The sequence below is a fragment of the Anser brachyrhynchus genome, assembly GCF_964034855.1.
Source record: "Anser brachyrhynchus genome assembly, chromosome: 1".
Lineage (NCBI taxonomy): Eukaryota > Metazoa > Chordata > Aves > Anseriformes > Anatidae > Anser > Anser brachyrhynchus.
Window position 1 is genome coordinate 44,999,939 of NC_137694.1, and position 18,814 is coordinate 45,018,752.

The window sequence follows — 18,814 nt, forward strand, 5'->3', positions numbered from 1 at the left end:
TGTAAACAAGGAGCATTCCCAGCTGGATTCCTCTCTACTTCCAGACATTTTATGCAGTAAGATTTGTGTCATGTCTTGAGCTGCCCTGTGTTTGGATACAGCACAACCTGGAGATCACATTTTTGGTGCTGAGGACTCCATATTTTCATTTAAAATCTGAACTAGGCATATTTTTATTACTGATCAAAAACATTACATCAAGGTATAAATAAGATCAAATCTTTTTCCATACTTGTTGCTAATAATTTCTCTCAATTCTAATTATTTTGAAATACACTCTTTCTTAATAAAACTGGAAAATAAAGTCTCTGAGAAAGTGGCTAGACTAAAATAGCAATAATTGTCACTATTTTTAATAATAAATAGTCTCTGGCCATTAGGACAAATAACTCGAGTTGATAAGTTGGTGAGTAAATATTGACTTACTCAAAAAAAAACGCACAACAACAACAACAAAAAATGAAATAGTATAAAATTGTTATAGCAGGCATGTATTTTGTTCAGTTTTTGGATCAGGTCTATGACATCGATCATTTTGTTTATCATTTCTGAAACTTATTCTAATTTAGCACCCCATCAGTTAATCAGAGAAGCATTGTTATTCTAGGTGGTGTATTTAACTTTAGCAAAAAAATAATAGCATGTTTTTGTTCCAATTTTTTTAACCCGTAATGTTTGATAAATATAAAATTTACTGAGGGTATACTGATCTAGAGAAGGTATGTATTTCCAAAAATGGTACAAACTCTACTAGTCTATTGAAAAAAAAAAAAAACTGGCATTTTTTGACTGTTTAGATTGTTCTCTTTACAGATCATTGTGGCTGATAATACACTACAGGCATAAATAACAGCATAACTCTGACCATTTCCTATAGAAGAAGGTAGTGATATATATATATATATAAAAGTATTTTTACATTTGTATAAATATATATATATATACACCCTGTATTTCTGTTGCTGTGAATAGAGAGATATTTTAAAGATAGGCCCAGACAGTAGAAAAAATACAGTATAAATGGCCTGTTTAAAGATCATGGTTTATAGCAATTCCTAGGATGATATATTTGAAGATTATGCCACCCTACAGTTCCTGGGCAATATAATCCGAGAAAAATGTTTCATATAAGACAAAGAAAATTGCTTTGAACTGAATAGTAAATATTAAATGACATGAAAGATGTATGAATGCACTATCATGTGATTTTATATTCACACTATTGTCTTGATTAATTTTCAATGTTCATCCTCCTGTGGAATTAAATTGTTACGTTTGCTATTCTTGCCCAGCCTAAATCCTACTGCTGCTGGTGAAAAAAGCAAGTACACATTTTCCACAGTAGCTGGGTTTCATCTTTACAGTGACTTGGGTCTCAGCACTGGGATACAGAGCAATGGTTGGATTACAAATAGATCTGAGGATGCATGTGTGAAGGTTGAAATGCTTTGTTCACATTATAGCCCAATAATGTTCCTGAGATTTAAATATTGTACTAAGATTGGAGGAAGAAATCAGAACCAATATTTTCTCTGGTGACAAATTTCAGGACTCCAGCAAGAACTGCACATATTGAAAGTCTTATTGCATATACTGAACAGTCTTAAAATAGAGAGACAGAAAGAATGATCACACAAAATTTATGTGAAAGCTACGTAAATGAAGCAGCCAGCATACAAAGACAGGAAAGGTTGTAATAATGCTTGTGGATTCCTGAGTTAGGGGGAAGAAATGCACCACTGGGCTCCTGTGATAGGTGCAGTTTAAACTAAGCTTTTTATTTATTTATTTATTTATTTATTTAAGGACAACAGGAATGAATTTGACTTTTACATAACTGATTACTAAGAATAATAGCTTCTGACAAATTGTTCTAATGATCATCACCGCTGTCAAAATATGAGTGCTTTTAGATACTTTCTAGATTCCCTCTCTAGCCACCCACATATTCCATTACATAAGAGCCTAGAGAATGGAACACAGCATATTTTATTCATCCTTTTAAGTACTGGATGCATAGAGAGGCCGAGAAAATGAAAACTATTTCAGAGTTTATACTAAGGCACTTTGAGAGCGGATCTCCAGACACAGTTTGAAACTGCAGAACAGGGAGTGTGGCTCTTACCATCAGATGTCCAAAATCCAATCCAAGACGTTCCCCATCAGCCTTCAAGCTGAAATTAATTCCAGTACATTAATGACCAATGTAAGAGACTTAGTGCCTGCCTCTGTACCAGCACTACCAAACAACAGTCAGTCAGTACCAGAAAGCTTGACTTTGGGGTTCGGCAGTCCTTGTATGGGGCCAAGCATGAGGCCATAAGTTAATATTTGGAATTAAGGATTATTCAGATCCATTTGGGGAAGAGGATTTTTATGGCTCAGATCTGCATTTGCAGCAATGTCTAATTACCCAAGAATATATGTGATGGGGAAATTCAGAAAAACAGTGATTTGGGTAATGAAAGACTTCAGGGCTGCTCAGTAACTAAAATAAGCTCATGATACACAGTAGCTAGTTTTGAAGTTCTTAATCGTTTCACTGTAACTGAGATATAAATATAGGAAACATGAAGTACATATGAAATAATATTCATCTTCACTTGGCATTTATGAGGGGAATATTCTCTCCTAAAGAAGATTTAGGGAGAAGCTGTGCAAACTACAGCAAAATTCACACGTACAGAAGAAAATTACTGAAGATAAGTAACTTTTAGAAAAAAACTTGTATTTTATTAACCATTGTATGCTTTTTTAGATGTGGAGGCTGGTAGCTAGTAACAGTGATTAACAGTTTATCAAGAAAGCAATTGTTACTATTTAAGTTTTTACATTACAGTGCACTGTGGGCACCTGCTTCAGTTCAACTCTGAAAATACATACTGACTGAGGCACCCTCAAGCGGTAGACGTCGTTACAGCAGCTACAACACCGTACACAGAGTTTCCGTTAACAATAAAGCAAATTGAATTCTATCTCAAGAGCTAATAATCTACGCAAAGGTTTTCCTTACATTTGCAGCAGATACGTGAAAACCATAGGGAAACTGAAACAGGAAATTGATCAGAATGCATTGTACAATAAATACGCAATTTTTAAAACAAAAGTGAAAAAGTAAACGGTTAAGAATTTCACCTACAGAAAAAAAAAAAAAGAAAATTATTTCCATTACAATAAAGACATTACTTGCACATACTTTTATATTAAAAAAAAAAATTTTCATTTCCTGGTACACGAAACTAGCTAGGAATTTTTCACTGTAATTAGTTTTAACAGTAACTTCAGATGACTCTATAACGCATGATCACGCTAAATAACATCTTGAATCGTCCCCGCCACCCCTCCTTATGTGACTATGCAGCCCTTTTATTGAAAAGGTGGGTGGCTCTTAAAAGAGCCTTTGGGTCGAGCAGGTCTGGCACGGGCTGCAGAGGCAGCTTACTTGGAGCTGGTGTACTTGGTGACCGCCTTGGTGCCCTCGGAGACGGCGTGCTTGGCCAGCTCGCCGGGCAGCAGGAGCCGCACGGCCGTCTGGATCTCCCGCGAGGTGATGGTCGAGCGCTTGTTGTAGTGCGCCAGGCGCGACGCCTCGCCGGCGATGCGCTCGAAGATGTCGTTGACGAAGGAGTTCATGATGCCCATGGCCTTGGACGAGATGCCCGTGTCGGGGTGCACCTGCTTCAGCACCTTGTACACGTAGATCGAATAGCTCTCCTTGCGGGCTCTCTTTCTTTTCTTGTCGCCCTTCTTCTGCGTCTTGGTGACGGCTTTCTTGGAGCCCTTCTTGGGCGCGGGCGCGGACTTGGCCGGTTCGGGCATTGCTCGCGGCAGGACCGTCTCACAGAGCGACTTCCACCCAGCTGACAACAGGAAGACGAACGTGGGGGGAAGCGCCCGCGGGCCATTTATTTATAGCTCCCCTATGCAAATGAGCAGCATTCCTTCTGCCTCCTGTCATTGGTCAGTGTGAGGCCTCGCGTCATCCCTCCTCTAGAGCCGTCTTTTATTGGTCCGAATTGGATTCGGCCCCTCATTGGCTGCCCGGCGAAAGCCCTACGTGCCAGCCTATCAGCGCGGGGGCTCCGGGCCATAGCGGGGGTGTAGCCAAGGGCCCCTGGCTGCGCGCTGCTTTCTGCCGCTGGCTGCTGAGCGGAGCGGCTCGGGGCGATGTCTGGGCGCGGGAAGCAGGGCGGGAAGGCGCGGGCCAAGGCCAAGTCGCGCTCGTCGCGGGCCGGGCTGCAGTTCCCCGTGGGCCGCGTGCACCGGCTGCTGCGCAAGGGCAACTACGCGGAGCGGGTGGGCGCCGGCGCCCCGGTGTACCTGGCGGCCGTGCTGGAGTACCTGACGGCCGAGATCCTGGAGCTGGCGGGCAACGCGGCCCGCGACAACAAGAAGACGCGCATCATCCCCCGCCACCTGCAGCTGGCCATCCGCAACGACGAGGAGCTCAACAAGCTGCTGGGCAAGGTCACCATCGCGCAGGGCGGGGTGCTGCCCAACATCCAGGCCGTGCTGCTGCCCAAGAAGACCGACAGCCACAAGGCCAAGGCCAAGTGAACGTAACGGAAAAGCTGCACGTTGTAGTGCCTGGAGACGATAATCCAAAGGCTCTTTTCAGAGCCACCCACAAAATCATAAAAGAGCTCAGTAATCCATAATACAGTTATGCAGTTGCATGAATTACTCGACCCGTGCTGTTGTTTTTTTTTCATACGTTTATTATCGGTATTTTTGTTTGGGCCATAGTAGCAACGCTTTCCATGTTTTCGTTAACAAAGTCGTGCCATAACGTTCTCCCGAAACAAGTTCTTCCTGGGACGAGACAGAATACGTTTAGTTCTTAAACCGGAGAAAACGAGAACAACCCATTTCGGTGTCAGGTCCCGCCTCCATCCCGTCCCCCTTCCGCGTTTTCCTTCCTTACGAGCGGCAGCAGCCGCCGCACCAGCCGCGATCTTCTCCGGGGAAGCGCGCGGGGAGGGGGAAGGGGGCAGCGGGCTGGGCTCGGCGCTGGCCAATCCTTGGTCAGGGCGGGCTTTTCCAATACCTAAAGCTGCTTTTCTTTCTCAAAGGGGACAAAAGGAATTGGAGAGCTCACGGCTGTTTTCGGGGCGGTAAGAAAAGCCTCCCCGCCTCCCCTCCTCCCCCCGTAGTACACAGAAGCATTTAAGGAGGCATTTTAAGAAATAATACAATACAGTAGACATGGCTCAGTAGTAGCGTGCCTGGCAAATCCATTACTTTTGTTACAAAATATATACTTAAAAAAGTTACATCCGATTTTTATCAAATCATTATAAAACATTTCGTCATGGCAGTCAAACCAATTACTTGGCAAAAGATGCAAAAGTCTACACTTCCCTAAAGCCGCCGCGCTATACCATGCTCATTAGGGTTCACTTCAGAAATCGCAGGGGAAAAAGACAATTGACCTCTGACGACTTACGAATTTCTGGATCCTTGCTGCAGGTGACTGACGACTTCGGTGCCTCAGCTCCTTTAGGGAAAGTGTGGGTGGCTCTTAAAAGAGCCGTTGGATAACAAAATATGTACAGCAGGACTCTTCTAGGATATTTTACTTCTTCTTGGGCGCCGCCTTCTTTGCCTTGGCTGCTTTGGGCTTGGCTGCCTTGGGCTTGGCAGCTTTGGGCTTCACTGCCTTCGCTTTGGCTGGGCTCTTCGCTGCCTTCTTGGGGCGGCCAGCCTTGGCGGCCTTCTTGGGGCTCTTGGCAGCCTTCTTGGTGGCAGCAGCCGCCGGCTTCTTGGCTTTCTTGGGGCTCTTCTTCACCGCCGGCTTCTTGGGCTTCTTGGCGGCGCTGGCGGGCTTCTTGGCCGCCGGCTTCTTGGGCTTGGCCGCGGCCGCCCGCTTCTTGGGCGCCTTCTCCTTCACCTCGCCGGGCTTCTTGCTGAGGCGGAAGGAGCCGGAGGCGCCGGTGCCCTTGGTCTGCACCAGGGTGCCCTTGCCGACGAGGCTCTTGAGCCCCAGCTTGATGCGGCTGTTGTTCTTCTCCACGTCGTAGCCGCCGGCGGCCAGCGCCTTCTTGAGCGCGGCGAGGGAGAGCCCCTTGCGCTCCTTGGAGGCGGCCACGGCCTTGGTGATCAGCTCGGTGACGCTGGGGCCCGCGGGCTTGCGCGCCTTGGAGCCGCCCGCCGCCTTCTTCGGCTTCTTGCCGGCGGCCTTGGCGCCGGGCGCGGGCGCATCGGGAGCGGCGGCGGGAGCGGTCTCGGACATCGCGGCGGCGTCCTCTGCGGAGCAGGCGAACACAATTGGGCTGGCGTGGGTCAGATGCTCGTATTTTTAGAGAGGAGCCGCGCGGTGATTGGTGCGTTGCAGAGCCCGCCCCGCTGCACGGCCGGGGAGCCCTTCGGTGTGCTCGATTTGTGTTTCTTTGGACTAACAAAAGTGTATTTTCCTCGGAATTTCTGCCACCAAATCGCCCCATCTCCCCGGGGAGGGAGGAGAAGACCAGGTACTTGCGTTCGGGAGAGTTTCCAGCCGCGGACACGCGCCCTGAGATAAAGGAGAAGCCAGAAATCCCGTGTGCTGCTGCTGGAGAGACCTCACAAGAGAGAAACTTTTGTTTTTCATTGCAAATTAAAAATTTCCTTTAAACGTAAATGTCACGGCAACGGCTATGTCTGATTCTTTAGAGGGTTTTCTTGTGGTCCAAACCGAAATCTGCCGATTTAAAGCTATTTTGACTGTTTAAATTGATTTTGAAGAGGAGGAAGTAACACAGACTCCTCTTTCAGCTCTGAATATGGATTAAGAACCGGTTCCTTTGACCATGTGTTTTACCTCCTAAAACGCTAAAGTCTATTGAAATAGTGTCTCATACTACCTCCTATTGCACTTATTATACAGCCATAAGCAATTTGTTAATGTTTGGAAATCTATGAACATGTAGTTGTTTTATTTTGTCTTCCTGGAATTTCACTAGAAGGGAGGCAAACTTACCCTGCTGCCTTGTGCTTTTTTTCCTTTGTTTGTTTTCCATATGAATCTCTGTACTAATTATTAAGTAGATCAAGATTTTTTTTTCATGTTGCATTTCTATTTCAAGTAACTCAATACCCTACGTTACAAAACAGCAGCTTTCTAACAGAAAGCAATCTCCTAAACTTCTGGTTATTTTTACTGATATTACTTTTGTGTCTCTAGTAATTTAAGATGTGGAGGACCTAACGTAGCAGTTGTGTAGTTAGGTTCTTACTGCCCAGAAAGCATTATCTTGTTGTGTATTTTCTGTAATAGCTGGAAAATTTAAAACCACGTTACTTTTTTTTTTCTGTACCTCTCACACAGTGTATGCAGACAAAGGTTTCAATAAAGCCAATGCTGAATCTTCTTGCCTCTCAAAAAAAAAAAAAAGAAAAAAGAAAAGAAAAAAAAAGCCCACCTAATTCTTTCTTATGCATTTTACAGTCATAGAAACGAGGAACTGCTTTCCTGACAAGAACTCATTGTGATAACCTGGGTTTCAATTAGGGGAGTGGTAGGCCATAGTTCACTCCTAAAGAACCAGGAAGAATTCAATCAATATTGATATCTGGTTGAAGATCGTGTAATCTGCTGAAAACAGGATGGAGTTCTGGAATAATACTATTGAATCTGTACCTGATTATAAAGAAGTATATTACCCGTTGCCTTTTAATAGTTATTTAAGAATCACACAAATATTACACTTTAACCTAGCTTTCTCATTTTCTTTGATATCACCAGATACAGCACATAATGTAAACACAATTTATGCAGATATTGGCAACCAAAATTTCAAATTGTATGAATGCTTAGCTTTAGATAAGTGTAATTCTATTTCCACCTCATTTTGTTTTTAATTTACAGCTGCTGTTTTGTCAATACTAAACATGTATACAACATGAAAACATTAGTTTTCTGTTAAATTGGGTTTCATTGATTACAAAACTGTAAACCAAATACTATAAAGAGAAACAAAGCAACCTGCATCCTAGAAGACAAAACTAGAAGGAAAAAGATTGCAGGAAAAGTGCACCTGAGCTCTGTAATGTTACAAGAGGAAGGTGATAGAAGGAGGTATCTCATTGGAGCTTTCTGGATCTTGTTTGTAAAAATTATGCAGCACAAGATAAGCATATGAGAATGAAATATATCAGAGTGAATGTGGATATTGAAGACATACCTCCATGAATTACCAAAATTTAAGTAAAATAAGAATTTTTGTTAGCTCATTTTCTACCTGTGCTCATAAACCAATGAATGAGATGTTTCAGTGACTTGATTACATACGGCAATATCTAGCAGGGCTTGGAGATGACATTTAACAGCCACCAAGAGACTTCACGGCACATCAAGACAGAAGAAAGGTGTAGATCATGTATGACGTGTCCGCAGCATGAAAACTGTTCCTGCCCAATCTTGTTATTTTGAACTCATATGCGTTAACTTCAGTAACCTTCACTGAAGGAGATTTAAATACTGCACCCCTCAGTTGTGGCTTCACAAGGTGTTGTTTTGTGTTTATTAGGGGCTGAAATTGAAGTGGCTAAGATGGTCACTGTCCCAGTTGTCTGCCTAGCTTTTCTCCCAGCACTTGCTACCCTTTCCCTTTCCCAGCAGGGCCAGCTAATAATATGGGTAGCAGCTTCTGATCTACAACAGTTACCGCTTGCCACCTTAAAAGAAACTGAAGTAACTTCAGAAATTTCATGACACAGGGATAACACTAGGTTCTGCTCTTTCTTTTCTAGTGTCTCTGCAGCAAAGGTGGAAAATAACTTCAGCAACACAGAACTGATGTTTGGAACACATCTTCTCTATGTGAAAGAAATACATGCAGGACCAATATTTTGGAAAGTTATAACGCATTTTGCAGTTTGAAAAAGTGTTTGCTTCACAGTCGGAACAGACAGATAAGAAGGAATGGAGAAATGTAATCAGGCAATTAAAAAAGGTGGTGAAGGATTCTAAAGAAAACAGGAATCACAGTTTCACCTCTATGTGAGCAAATGAGAAAAAGGAAAAAAAAAATTATGCATGTTAGGCATTTTAGGCATATTTTGTTATAGAAAGACCTCAACAAGAAGGCCCTACCTAAACTCTTGCCTGCAGTTTGGTTTTCCCAATAAGGAGAGTGGAGGGAGGTAGACTCCCTCATTCATTAGAAATGGAGGAGAATGACATCAGGATCACCAGAGATGCCTTTGAAGAGATCATCACTGTAATATCTGCTATATCTGAATGACTTCAATTCTTCTCACCTCATGGGCAGCCCAGCAGGCCACACTACATCACAAACCTGTACATGATTGCAATCTGAGCACTACAAATCACTTCCCTTCAGATGCCCAGCTCTGTCCAACTTTTGCATTTTTCTATTAAGACCTCTTGGTGTAAGCAAGGAGACACGAACTACAGCCAAGAGATGGTGCAGCACGTGAGAACTATCAGACATTCCCATCTCCAGTTTAGGACCTGCCAGTACTTAGGACCTGCCAGTACTTGTTCCTCAGAAAATGATCTTTGGGTTATATTTAGATATATGTGCAATAATGCAGGGTAACATGGCAGTTGTTCTCAAGGAATTTGGTTAGGAGGCATTAGCATGAGAGCTAGCCATGCAAACATGGTTCATGGGCTACTCTACCAGCTGTAGGAGAGTCCTGTGATGGATCTTTCTTAGACAGCTGGAGAAAGTACAGTGGGTATGCCCGAGCAGCACAGCCCATTCCTTTCCTCCAAGCAACAATTTCCAGCGATTTAGTTGAGGGTCTTTACGCTGTGCGCTGCACTCCTGTGTACATGTTCCCCAGGAATGAGGTGTAAATACTCCCTGCAACCGTGATTACACTCATATTACAATGTTACACCCATGTCTTACTTGCCCTCAGTGACTTCATCCTTTATCCGAGTTACAAATGTAATAACTCTTGTGATCCAACCAGCCAGCACAGTTTAACAGCTTTTTAACCCTTTGATAAGCAATTTTAAAGTAGTACCTACCAAACTACAAACTCATTGCAGTTCTGCAAGTCTTTGCCTGCATAATACCAATGTTGCTGCCGATGCTGTTGTTAAGACTCCCAGGTGTAATGAGGCCATGCTGGGCTTTTTAAGCCAGCATAGGGCTAAGCATCTGTAGTGGGCAGGACAAGTAGGGTAGGGCAGTGGGTGACTGTCTCTGTAGACTCAGCTTCCTGGAATGTTGCACACTCCTCCCTGTACTCTTGGTTAAGGGATGGGGCACTTATTGAGGCCTCCCTGAATCATTGCTATGCCGTGTCATTTTGGAACTGAAAACCTAGTCCTTAACCTGGATATGGCAATAGAGGAACAGGGAAGGATGCCCTTCTTGGTGTTGTCTGTAGGGGAAGGGAAAATAAGCAACAAAAATTTGGAGGTCAAAACCTTCCCCTGGAGCAAGGGAGAAAAAAGATGCACTTTGCTCCATACCATACAGGAGCCTCCACTGTTGACTGGGTTAAAATATTTTTACTTTTCTCACACTCCAGCAAAGGAAAGGTCCTCATTGTCAGTCAGCTATCAAAGAACAGTATTATTCATGTCTTAAAGAACTTTGGTCTTCCAAAACTAAAGTAAGGCATTTGACAGATGAACTTCTGGACCACCCTGGCATGCTTTGAATGTAGTCACCAGCCAGAGATCAAGAATGTCAGGCCCTGAGGCAATCTACCTGTGATAGGTAAGAAACATTAACAGAAGCTCAACCATCCATGGCTCCCCAAAGAACTCCTTTCCACCCAAATTGATGGTGCTTTTCTTCTACCCTCATTTAATAACAGTGAATGTCACCAAGAAAGTGGGCTACCACATTGTCCTTTCAAAGCAGTGTCTCCATCAGCTCGGAGGCCTGACTGCTCAGACCAGTGAGCAGCCCACACAGAGCAATGCTGAGCAGCCTGCTCTTACTCCCCACAACCCCTTGGCAATTCTGCACCCTTTCTGCTCTCCACCCTTTACTACTTGTGTGTCAGTGCTCCCCGTGAATGCTGCTAAGAGCAGCACTGATGCTTGCAGGGAACAATACGGTCAATCTACATGCTCCCCTACCTCTAGTTAGAGCTATGTTTGACATTTCTCAGGGGACAAAGTGACTTTGGGCTGGTACATGCATACAGAGCAGGTCCACAGTTCACCATCTCCTTGATGGGTAACACCCCAGGTGCTGATGAGACAAGACTCAAGGTAGATTTGGGTTGAAACCCAACAACCACCCCTTTTTTTTGTCACACAGGCAGTGACAGTGGTACCCAAATACCATGTAGGCTAGGCACGTGCCATCACTGAGAGCCAAAGTGTTTTGTCATACACCTTGTGAAGTTGCTCTTGCTAAGGGATGCTGCCTTGCCAGTTTTACTGAGCTGTGGGGGTGAAACAGGTCCTTGCTCCAGATAGGGCTGTTTATGCCATCATTCTAGAGCAGGAGTATCACAAAGTAGCATTAGGTTGGCAGCGATGTAGGCTGGCTGCCTTCCTGTAGAAGACAGCAAAGGAAGTTTTGAAGAGGTATTCAATGTTGTGCTGTAGCTTATGTTTTTTATAGCACATGCTTTGTAGCTGTGCAAGCTAAGTGCTAGTGCCAGAGAGGCACTGTACCCGGTTAGGAGGTCACCCAGACTGCCAGGGACAGTGGTAGGGCTGGCTGGTGCCCCTGTCTTCCCACAACAAACAAGTGAGGGCAGTCACTCAGCACTCCTGCTATCAGACAGCTAGGAAGCCAGGAATTTGGCTTCACAGGCTGATGAGTGAGATATGTGTGTACAGTGTGGGCACATTCAAGAAGTAGTCCTGGCATTTTATTATTTCATGTATTTTGCCTGCAACTTGCCATGTGTATGCTAGTCTGAGGAAGTAGTTAAGTAGTTAAGTGTATTAAAGTCTAAACCTTGGCCTTCCTGATACAGATTTTTTTTTTTTACATACTGAAAATGTAATGAATCTTTTGTTGATTTGTACATGAAATAAAGAGCAGAATAACAAGCTTAACTAGTGTGTTGTTTGAATTTAGAAGTCTGTAACACCTTCCATTTAACTATAAGGTTTAAAGACCAGGAACCAAAGCCAGCATTGAGCAGCTATGGGCAGGGATGAGCCTCTGTCCAGCTCTATAGAGTCAGCAAGTAAAGAGAAACCAGGTGGGTTTTGGGGTTTGTGGATTTACCCAAACTGCAATAGGAGGCCCTTACAAGGAAGGAAACTTCATAGGTCCCATAATCCAAGTCTGTTGATAAAAGGGCCTGCTCATTATTTGAGTAATTCTAACACCAAATGTCTAGATTTAATGCATATTCACATAAATAAGCATTTTCTGGTGGGAGGGGAGCAGGAAGAGAGAGAAAGAAAAAATGGAAACAAACAAAAAAAAAACAGTGTAGGATAAACAGTTGTACCAAAACCTAAGTGGAGACAAAGGTGTAATCTCTGCTTGTTCTTTAATTAATTCTTTAGAAGAAAAGAGGCTTTGGCATGCTTGGGTGCATGGAAAGGCTTTCAAGGGTTACTGCTGTCAGCCACATCACTGTACAAGGCCAGAATTATTTGTTTGCTTTTGACACTAAGGAAAAGGTAAAGGATTCTTGTACTTAAAAAATATTCCTTTTTAGGTTTTTCTGTTTTTATTTTACAACATGTGCTTATTCTCATAACATAGTGATTCTTGAAAATGATTTTAGCTCTTTTTTGTAACTTCCTTCCCACTAAGGTGACAGGACCACCTGGTTATGGCCTCTTCAGTGATGAGGGAGACATTTGCTCATGCTCAGATAAGGTCAGGGACACATAAGATGTAACTCTGGGAGGGGATAGAGGAGGAATACAAGGTGTAGTAGTAGAACTTGATTCTGCAGTTAGGGAATCCTGGATCCTGAGCAGGGAGAAATGAATGAGCAATATGAATGGGGCAGCCTTGAGATTTCCCTGCCCTTTGTAATGGATTCTAGATAGCGACTTGTTATCATAACACTGCAAGAATTGAGTCATTCACAAAAAACTGTCTTGTGGGCCAATATCCCATCTGTGACAGAGGCCAGTTAAATTAAAAAATGAAAAATAAAAAATAAAAAAGAGTATAAGGACACTATCTTACCAAAATGATCCCTTAGCTCCTAATGATTTGTAGGCCAGAGGCACCCTGAGTCAGAGGGGATGTCTTTGAACTGGAGAGCCCTGAATGGATTTTTTATCCGGTGTTTATTGACTTTCTCTGTATACAGCATCTCTCGTTTCTCTTGCTTTAGGATATGATTTAGCATGACAAATAATAAGAGGCTGAGAAACAGGGACATTGAAAGTGAGTGCGGGAGATGAGGAAACAGTTGATGGACATGTATACTAAGTGGGGTTTATCCATTTCATTGAGGAGAATCTTGTTTATATGCAGTTAAGTGGCTTGTCTGTGTGTGTTTGCAAAAAGCTGGAAAACATACTTTCTATGGTGCAGATGAAGCAGGACAAAGTGGCAACCAGAACAGTGGGAGAGCTGAACACCCTTTCTTGTGGCTGAGGAGAGGTGAAGAGAGTATGTCTATAGGGGAGGGAACGACAAGTAATTTGAAAGGACAGAGGAAAAAATCAGAAGCCTTCAAGGCCAGGCAGAGAGATTCCTGTATAAAATATCTGAGCTGAAAGATGCTGGGAAAGAATGACCTCATTGTTATATTTTTAGATCCCATCACTTGCACAGACCTTCCCTCCTGGAGTCACCAGGACTGAGGCAGAACCAATGCCAATGCCAGCGAGAGAAAGGCTTGTCAGAGTTCCCAGAGCCTTTCATCTTGACAGGCTTTCCTCTGTCTCTGGATAATGAGGTGTGTATCAGGATTGTAGTCACACTCTCCATACTGGAATTATGCAAATCTTACAGCCCCAGAGGGCTTCGAGCTACTGAAAGGAGCCCTACAATTACAGACAGCAGAAACTAAGGTATGGCTTTAACTGTTGTGATGACTGATTTTCAGTCGTGAGGTTGTGTCACAGTAACGAAGACATATTACATGAAAAAAAAAATAAAAATACCTATCCACTCGGAATGATGTCAGATCTTTGCAGTCATGGAGGTACATATGCACATAGCTGAAGTAGCCACTTTTGTTGTGCGTTTGATGTGCATGACTAATTTTCATCCAATTAGTAGCAGTGATCTAGATGGATGTATAATCCTTTTTAAGCGTGACCAGGATATTTGTGACTTAATCTTAAGCAACACTCCAGACACAGGAGAGAAAAAAAGGATCAACTCCAGCTCCGTGCTGATAAAGCCCATCATGGACTCGACAGCGATACCACAGTCTGAGAGTCAGGCATAGCCAGCTTCTACAACAAGGTGTACACTTTTCTCTGACCTGAGGTGAAAGCATAGAAGTGGCTTTCTTAACGCCTTGTAGCACAAAGCAGATGCTAGCATAAGGCCATGGAGGTGACCCATCACACCTTACATTTAGCAGCCAGTTCTCAGCACTACCATTGAGTTCTTGCAACGTGACCTCAGAAGTACCGAGACATGGTTCACATCTTAGCAACAGCAGTCGTCAGCAACACACACACAAGTTGCTTGTTTCAAAAAGTGGCTAACATGGGTCTTTGACTAATTCATGGTTGTGCTGAGGTGAGCTAAGAATTTCTTTCCCCATCTGGAAATTGCTTCTATCTCTTACTCGTGCTTAAGTTAGTTCTCAGGCTCATGTGTATCAAACTGATGTAGCATAGTCACTTATATAAGGAAATGGGTTATCTATGATGAAGGCAAATATCTTGGAATGAATGACAAAAGGCTTTCTTGAACTTACAGCAATGGACTGGGGGAAAATGGCTTTCCTACAGTTGCCTAGTGCAGCATGCAGGGTGTTTTGAATGCAATAATTCAGAGAAGTTATCGCCTGGAGACACAGTGGCCCAGTGGGAGGTGACCTCCCAGATTCTGCTCTTAAGAGCAGTCCCCAAGAGTCGTGTAAACGTGACCGAAACAAGCCACTGGAAGTGGCCATGATAATTCTAAAGTCATGGGTGCTCCAGGGGATATTGGGAGACATGCTGCGTGCATTATCCCAGCCACAAACTTTATTACATGCTACATTCATTTATGAATTGAGGAGACTGTAGGACTGGATTTAGAGATTTGCAGGGACACCAAAAACAAACTTCCCAGTGAGTAGCATGCATAGTAAGCATGTACCCAAATTAGTGGACAGGTATTTTATGCTAGAAAACTGTATCTGCTTATTATACTTACTAACAAATACATGATCTGTGTAGGTGAAGTTCAAAGTTTTGGTTCCAGGTACATGAAAACAGATTGATTTCACACAATTGATTGCCACTCATGTACTCCTTGGCTTACCAAGTACCCTGTGTGTCAAACAGGCCACTTAACAACAAATAAGAGAAAATTATAATCTATTATACAATTCACAAGGAACAACAGAGGCAGATATTTGCTGAAAAGTTGCTGATCGGGCAACTACAAAATCCTTTAAAGTAATACTTCATCATTAATTTACCTAGAAAAATTAGTAGTTTTGGCAATATATGACATGGGAAACAACTCCTGGAGATTTTATCAGCGAAGTATGAAATCAGACTTCAAACATAATTTCACACAAAGGTAATATGTCATTGGTTCAAGATTAGATTGCCCCAAAAGTACACTGGGTTGGCCTCTTTATAGCTTCATTTGCATTTTACTTAGAAATGTAAATAATGGGATAAAATATTTACAATAATATTATTACCATAGATCATAACTTGCAAACTCTAAATAAAGGAGTCCCTAGTGAAAAAATAATAATGAGAAAGCTAAAAAATGTTTCAAGATACTCAGATGTCTGAAATAAACTGTGTACTGTATTCCCGTAAACAGTAGCAGAAATCATCTGGATGTTTAGGTAGAAAAAAGGAAAAGGAAAAGGAAAAAAAGAAAGAAAAAGAAAGAAAAACTCTCGATAATATGAAGCCTCTAAACTGATTTCAAAACCTGCTGTTCTCAATGACATGCCCAGACATCACCTTACCGCTAGTGCTTTTATATAGGAAAGCATGAGAAATTAATATCTGCGTTTTGTAAAAGTGTTGGCTGTCTCTAAGTGCCAATGATGACAGCTATAACCAAACAACAAAAAAAAATACTAATTTATTGAAAACTAAATAAATTAATAAGAATTTAAAATAGTATCGGAGAAGTGTATGCAGTCGCGCCCCGCCCCGGAGCGAAAGAAGGCCGGAGCGCCGCCGCCCCGCCCGGAGCCGCCGGGGCTTGGGGGGCGCGGCCGAGGCGGGGCCGGGGCCGGGGCCGCGGCGGGGCCGGGGAGGTGCCCGAGAGCGGCGGCGGAGGGCGAAGGCCCCGCCCCGCCCGCAGGAGGGGACGCGTCGCCGGCACCGCCCCCGCCTCGCGCCCGCCCCTGCTTCCAACCAGGTCGGACCCCGCGCTATAAAGGGCGCGGCGCGGCAGCGGGCCGCTCACAGCTCGGCTCAGGCAGCAGCGGCAGCGCCATGTCCGGCAGAGGCAAGGGCGGGAAGGGGCTCGGCAAGGGGGGCGCCAAGCGGCACCGCAAGGTGCTGCGCGACAACATCCAGGGCATCACCAAGCCGGCCATCCGGCGCCTGGCGCGGCGCGGCGGCGTCAAGCGCATCTCGGGGCTCATCTACGAGGAGACGCGCGGCGTGCTCAAGGTGTTCCTGGAGAACGTGATCCGCGACGCCGTCACCTACACCGAGCACGCCAAGCGCAAGACGGTCACGGCCATGGACGTGGTCTACGCCCTCAAGCGCCAGGGACGCACCCTCTACGGCTTCGGCGGCTAAAGCGCGCAGGCAGCTCTCGGACCCTCTCGACACACCCCAAAGGCTCTTTTAAGAGCCGCCCACCTTGTCTTCAGAAAGAGCTGTGTCGCCTTTACCGGTTTTTGTGAAGCTTTAGCTGTGCAGAATTCTGTTCGATTTTCTTGTCACTCATCCCACCGATGTTTTGGTGCCTAGCAACGGATCGGTTTGTCGCGGTGCTTGAGGCTGTTACTTTGCAGTGCTGTTACGTTGTTACCCTTCCCACTTCCCTTGCTGCTCCTTGCTTTTAGCAGCCATTTTCAGGAGACCCCGGCTGGGCCGCTTGTTAACTGAGAGCGCTGTACGGGCCGGTGGCTCTTCTGAGGGAGGCACCCACCCGCCCCTACTAAGAACAAGCCTGCAAAGTGCTGGGGGCGAACTCCAACTCTCCCACGGCTGTAGCCGCGTCCGGAAAAGCCGCGAGCGAAGGGGCCCCGAGCCCCTGGCTCTAGCGACCAAGGTGGAGGGGGGGTGGAGGTATCTGCCTTGTCAAGCGCCATGAGGGCGCAGGGGAGCCGGTTCTTTCCTCCCATTGACTCTACAGCCCACAGAGGAAAAAGCGCAGCGACCACGCGCGCTGGGCTCGCTTCAGCACGCAGAGTCCGGCAGCCGCGGGGCCGGGCCGTGACTCCCGCAGCGAGCGGGTTGAGCGCCCTCGCCCTTTGAAAAGCCCGCGGGGGGCAGCCACAGGCTCCAGCCCCTCCTGCACCCCGGGCGGCTCAACTCGAGCCCGGCTCGCCGGAGCTCGTGGTGCCTGGGCTCAGAGCGCTGCTCCGGGAGGCAAGTGCAGGGCCCACGAGGAACGGCCGGGGCTGCTCGGCCGCAGCCGAGCTCGCCCACGTGGAGCCTGGGCCCGGGTGCAGGGGAAGTGTCCCACACACTTCTAGCCAGAAGAGCGATTTCCCTCTCCCTCCTCTACCCCTTCAGCTGGAGCGTCTCAAGCTCTTTCTCGAGGCTGTGGGTGGCTCTGAAAAGAGCCTTTGGGTTTTACTGGTCTGCTCCGGGCCTGCCTCCGGGACCTCTTTACTTGCTCTTCGCCTTGTGGCTTTCGGTCTTCTTGGGCAGCAGCACGGCCTGGATGTTGGGCAGCACCCCGCCCTGCGCGATGGTGACCTTGCCCAGCAGCTTGTTGAGCTCCTCGTCGTTGCGGATGGCCAGCTGCAGGTGGCGGGGGATGATGCGCGTCTTCTTGTTGTCGCGGGCCGCGTTGCCCGCCAGCTCCAGGATCTCGGCCGTCAGGTACTCCAGCACGGCCGCCAGGTACACCGGGGCGCCGGCGCCCACCCGCTCCGCGTAGTTGCCCTTGCGCAGCAGCCGGTGCACGCGGCCCACGGGGAACTGCAGCCCGGCCCGCGACGAGCGCGACTTGGCCTTGGCCCGCGCCTTCCCGCCCTGCTTCCCGCGCCCAGACATCGCCGATCGCTCGCTGCACGCACACGCCTGACCAACAGTCCCCTGCGGGTGAATTACCCGCGCCCTGCGGCCCGCCCTTATATCGCTTCCCTTTGCGCGGCCTGCGCCTCCTGATAGGCCGCGGCGCTCCCGGGGAGCGCGCAGCCAATGGCCGAGCGAATCTCGCCCTGACCAATCGCGGTCGGAGCTCGGCCGCTGAGGCGGGGGGGGGATGAAGGGAGGGAAAGGCAGAGCCGGGGGGACTTGGGGGGGAATACGGCGGAGGGGGGGATGGTGTCTGGCAGACGAAACGCGGTAAACTTCAATCGAATCGACAAAGATTCAATGACTTTAAACAGCGCCTGGTCCTCATTTTCTGACTAAATTTAAAGCGTTGTTACTATATTATCAGAAAAAGAGAGTAGAAATTTTCACTTTAATTCCATTACGCTCTTTTCCATTTTTATGTTCCATCGATACCACTTTTTGCTACCTCCTAATTATTTTCTTACAGTATTTCAAAAAGTTAAAGTAAAGCTTCCTATAAATTAATGATAAACTTAAGCCTTTCTGCATGAAAACATCGATGCCGAAAAAATATACATTTTT

General features: G+C 45.8%; 5 protein-coding genes across 5 annotated transcripts; 2 read left to right on the forward strand and 3 right to left on the reverse strand.

The window, feature by feature from the left end:
- Positions 1–2,711: 2,711 nt before the first annotated feature.
- On the reverse strand, positions 2,712–3,889 carry LOC308196265 (histone H2B 7-like). The gene has a single exon (XM_080595051.1). The coding sequence runs from the start codon at positions 3,817–3,819 to the stop codon at positions 3,439–3,441; it is 381 nt and encodes a 126-aa protein (XP_080451177.1). The 5' UTR covers positions 3,820–3,889; the 3' UTR covers positions 2,712–3,438.
- Positions 3,890–4,121: 232 nt separating this feature from the next.
- Positions 4,122–4,675, forward strand: LOC308196244 (histone H2A-IV). Its single transcript, XM_080595015.1, has one exon. The coding sequence runs from the start codon at positions 4,168–4,170 to the stop codon at positions 4,555–4,557; it is 390 nt and encodes a 129-aa protein (XP_080451141.1). The 5' UTR covers positions 4,122–4,167; the 3' UTR covers positions 4,558–4,675.
- A 22-nt stretch (positions 4,676–4,697) lies between these two features.
- LOC308196218 (histone H1.01-like) lies at positions 4,698–6,269 on the reverse strand. The gene is made up of 2 exons (XM_080594928.1): positions 5,447–6,269; positions 4,698–5,065 (listed from the first exon to the last, which is right to left on the reverse strand). Exon 1 carries the CDS (start codon positions 6,230–6,232, stop codon positions 5,576–5,578), a length of 657 nt encoding a protein of 218 aa, XP_080451054.1. The 5' UTR covers positions 6,233–6,269; the 3' UTR covers positions 4,698–5,065; positions 5,447–5,575.
- A 10,174-nt stretch (positions 6,270–16,443) lies between these two features.
- LOC308196313 (histone H4) lies at positions 16,444–16,854 on the forward strand. Its single transcript, XM_080595132.1, has one exon. It carries the CDS (start codon positions 16,484–16,486, stop codon positions 16,793–16,795), a length of 312 nt encoding a protein of 103 aa, XP_080451258.1. The 5' UTR covers positions 16,444–16,483; the 3' UTR covers positions 16,796–16,854.
- Positions 16,676–18,273, reverse strand: LOC308196290 (histone H2A type 2-C). Its single transcript, XM_080595087.1, has one exon. It carries the CDS (start codon positions 18,224–18,226, stop codon positions 17,837–17,839), a length of 390 nt encoding a protein of 129 aa, XP_080451213.1. The 5' UTR covers positions 18,227–18,273; the 3' UTR covers positions 16,676–17,836.
- Between the last annotated feature and the right edge of the window lie 541 nt (positions 18,274–18,814).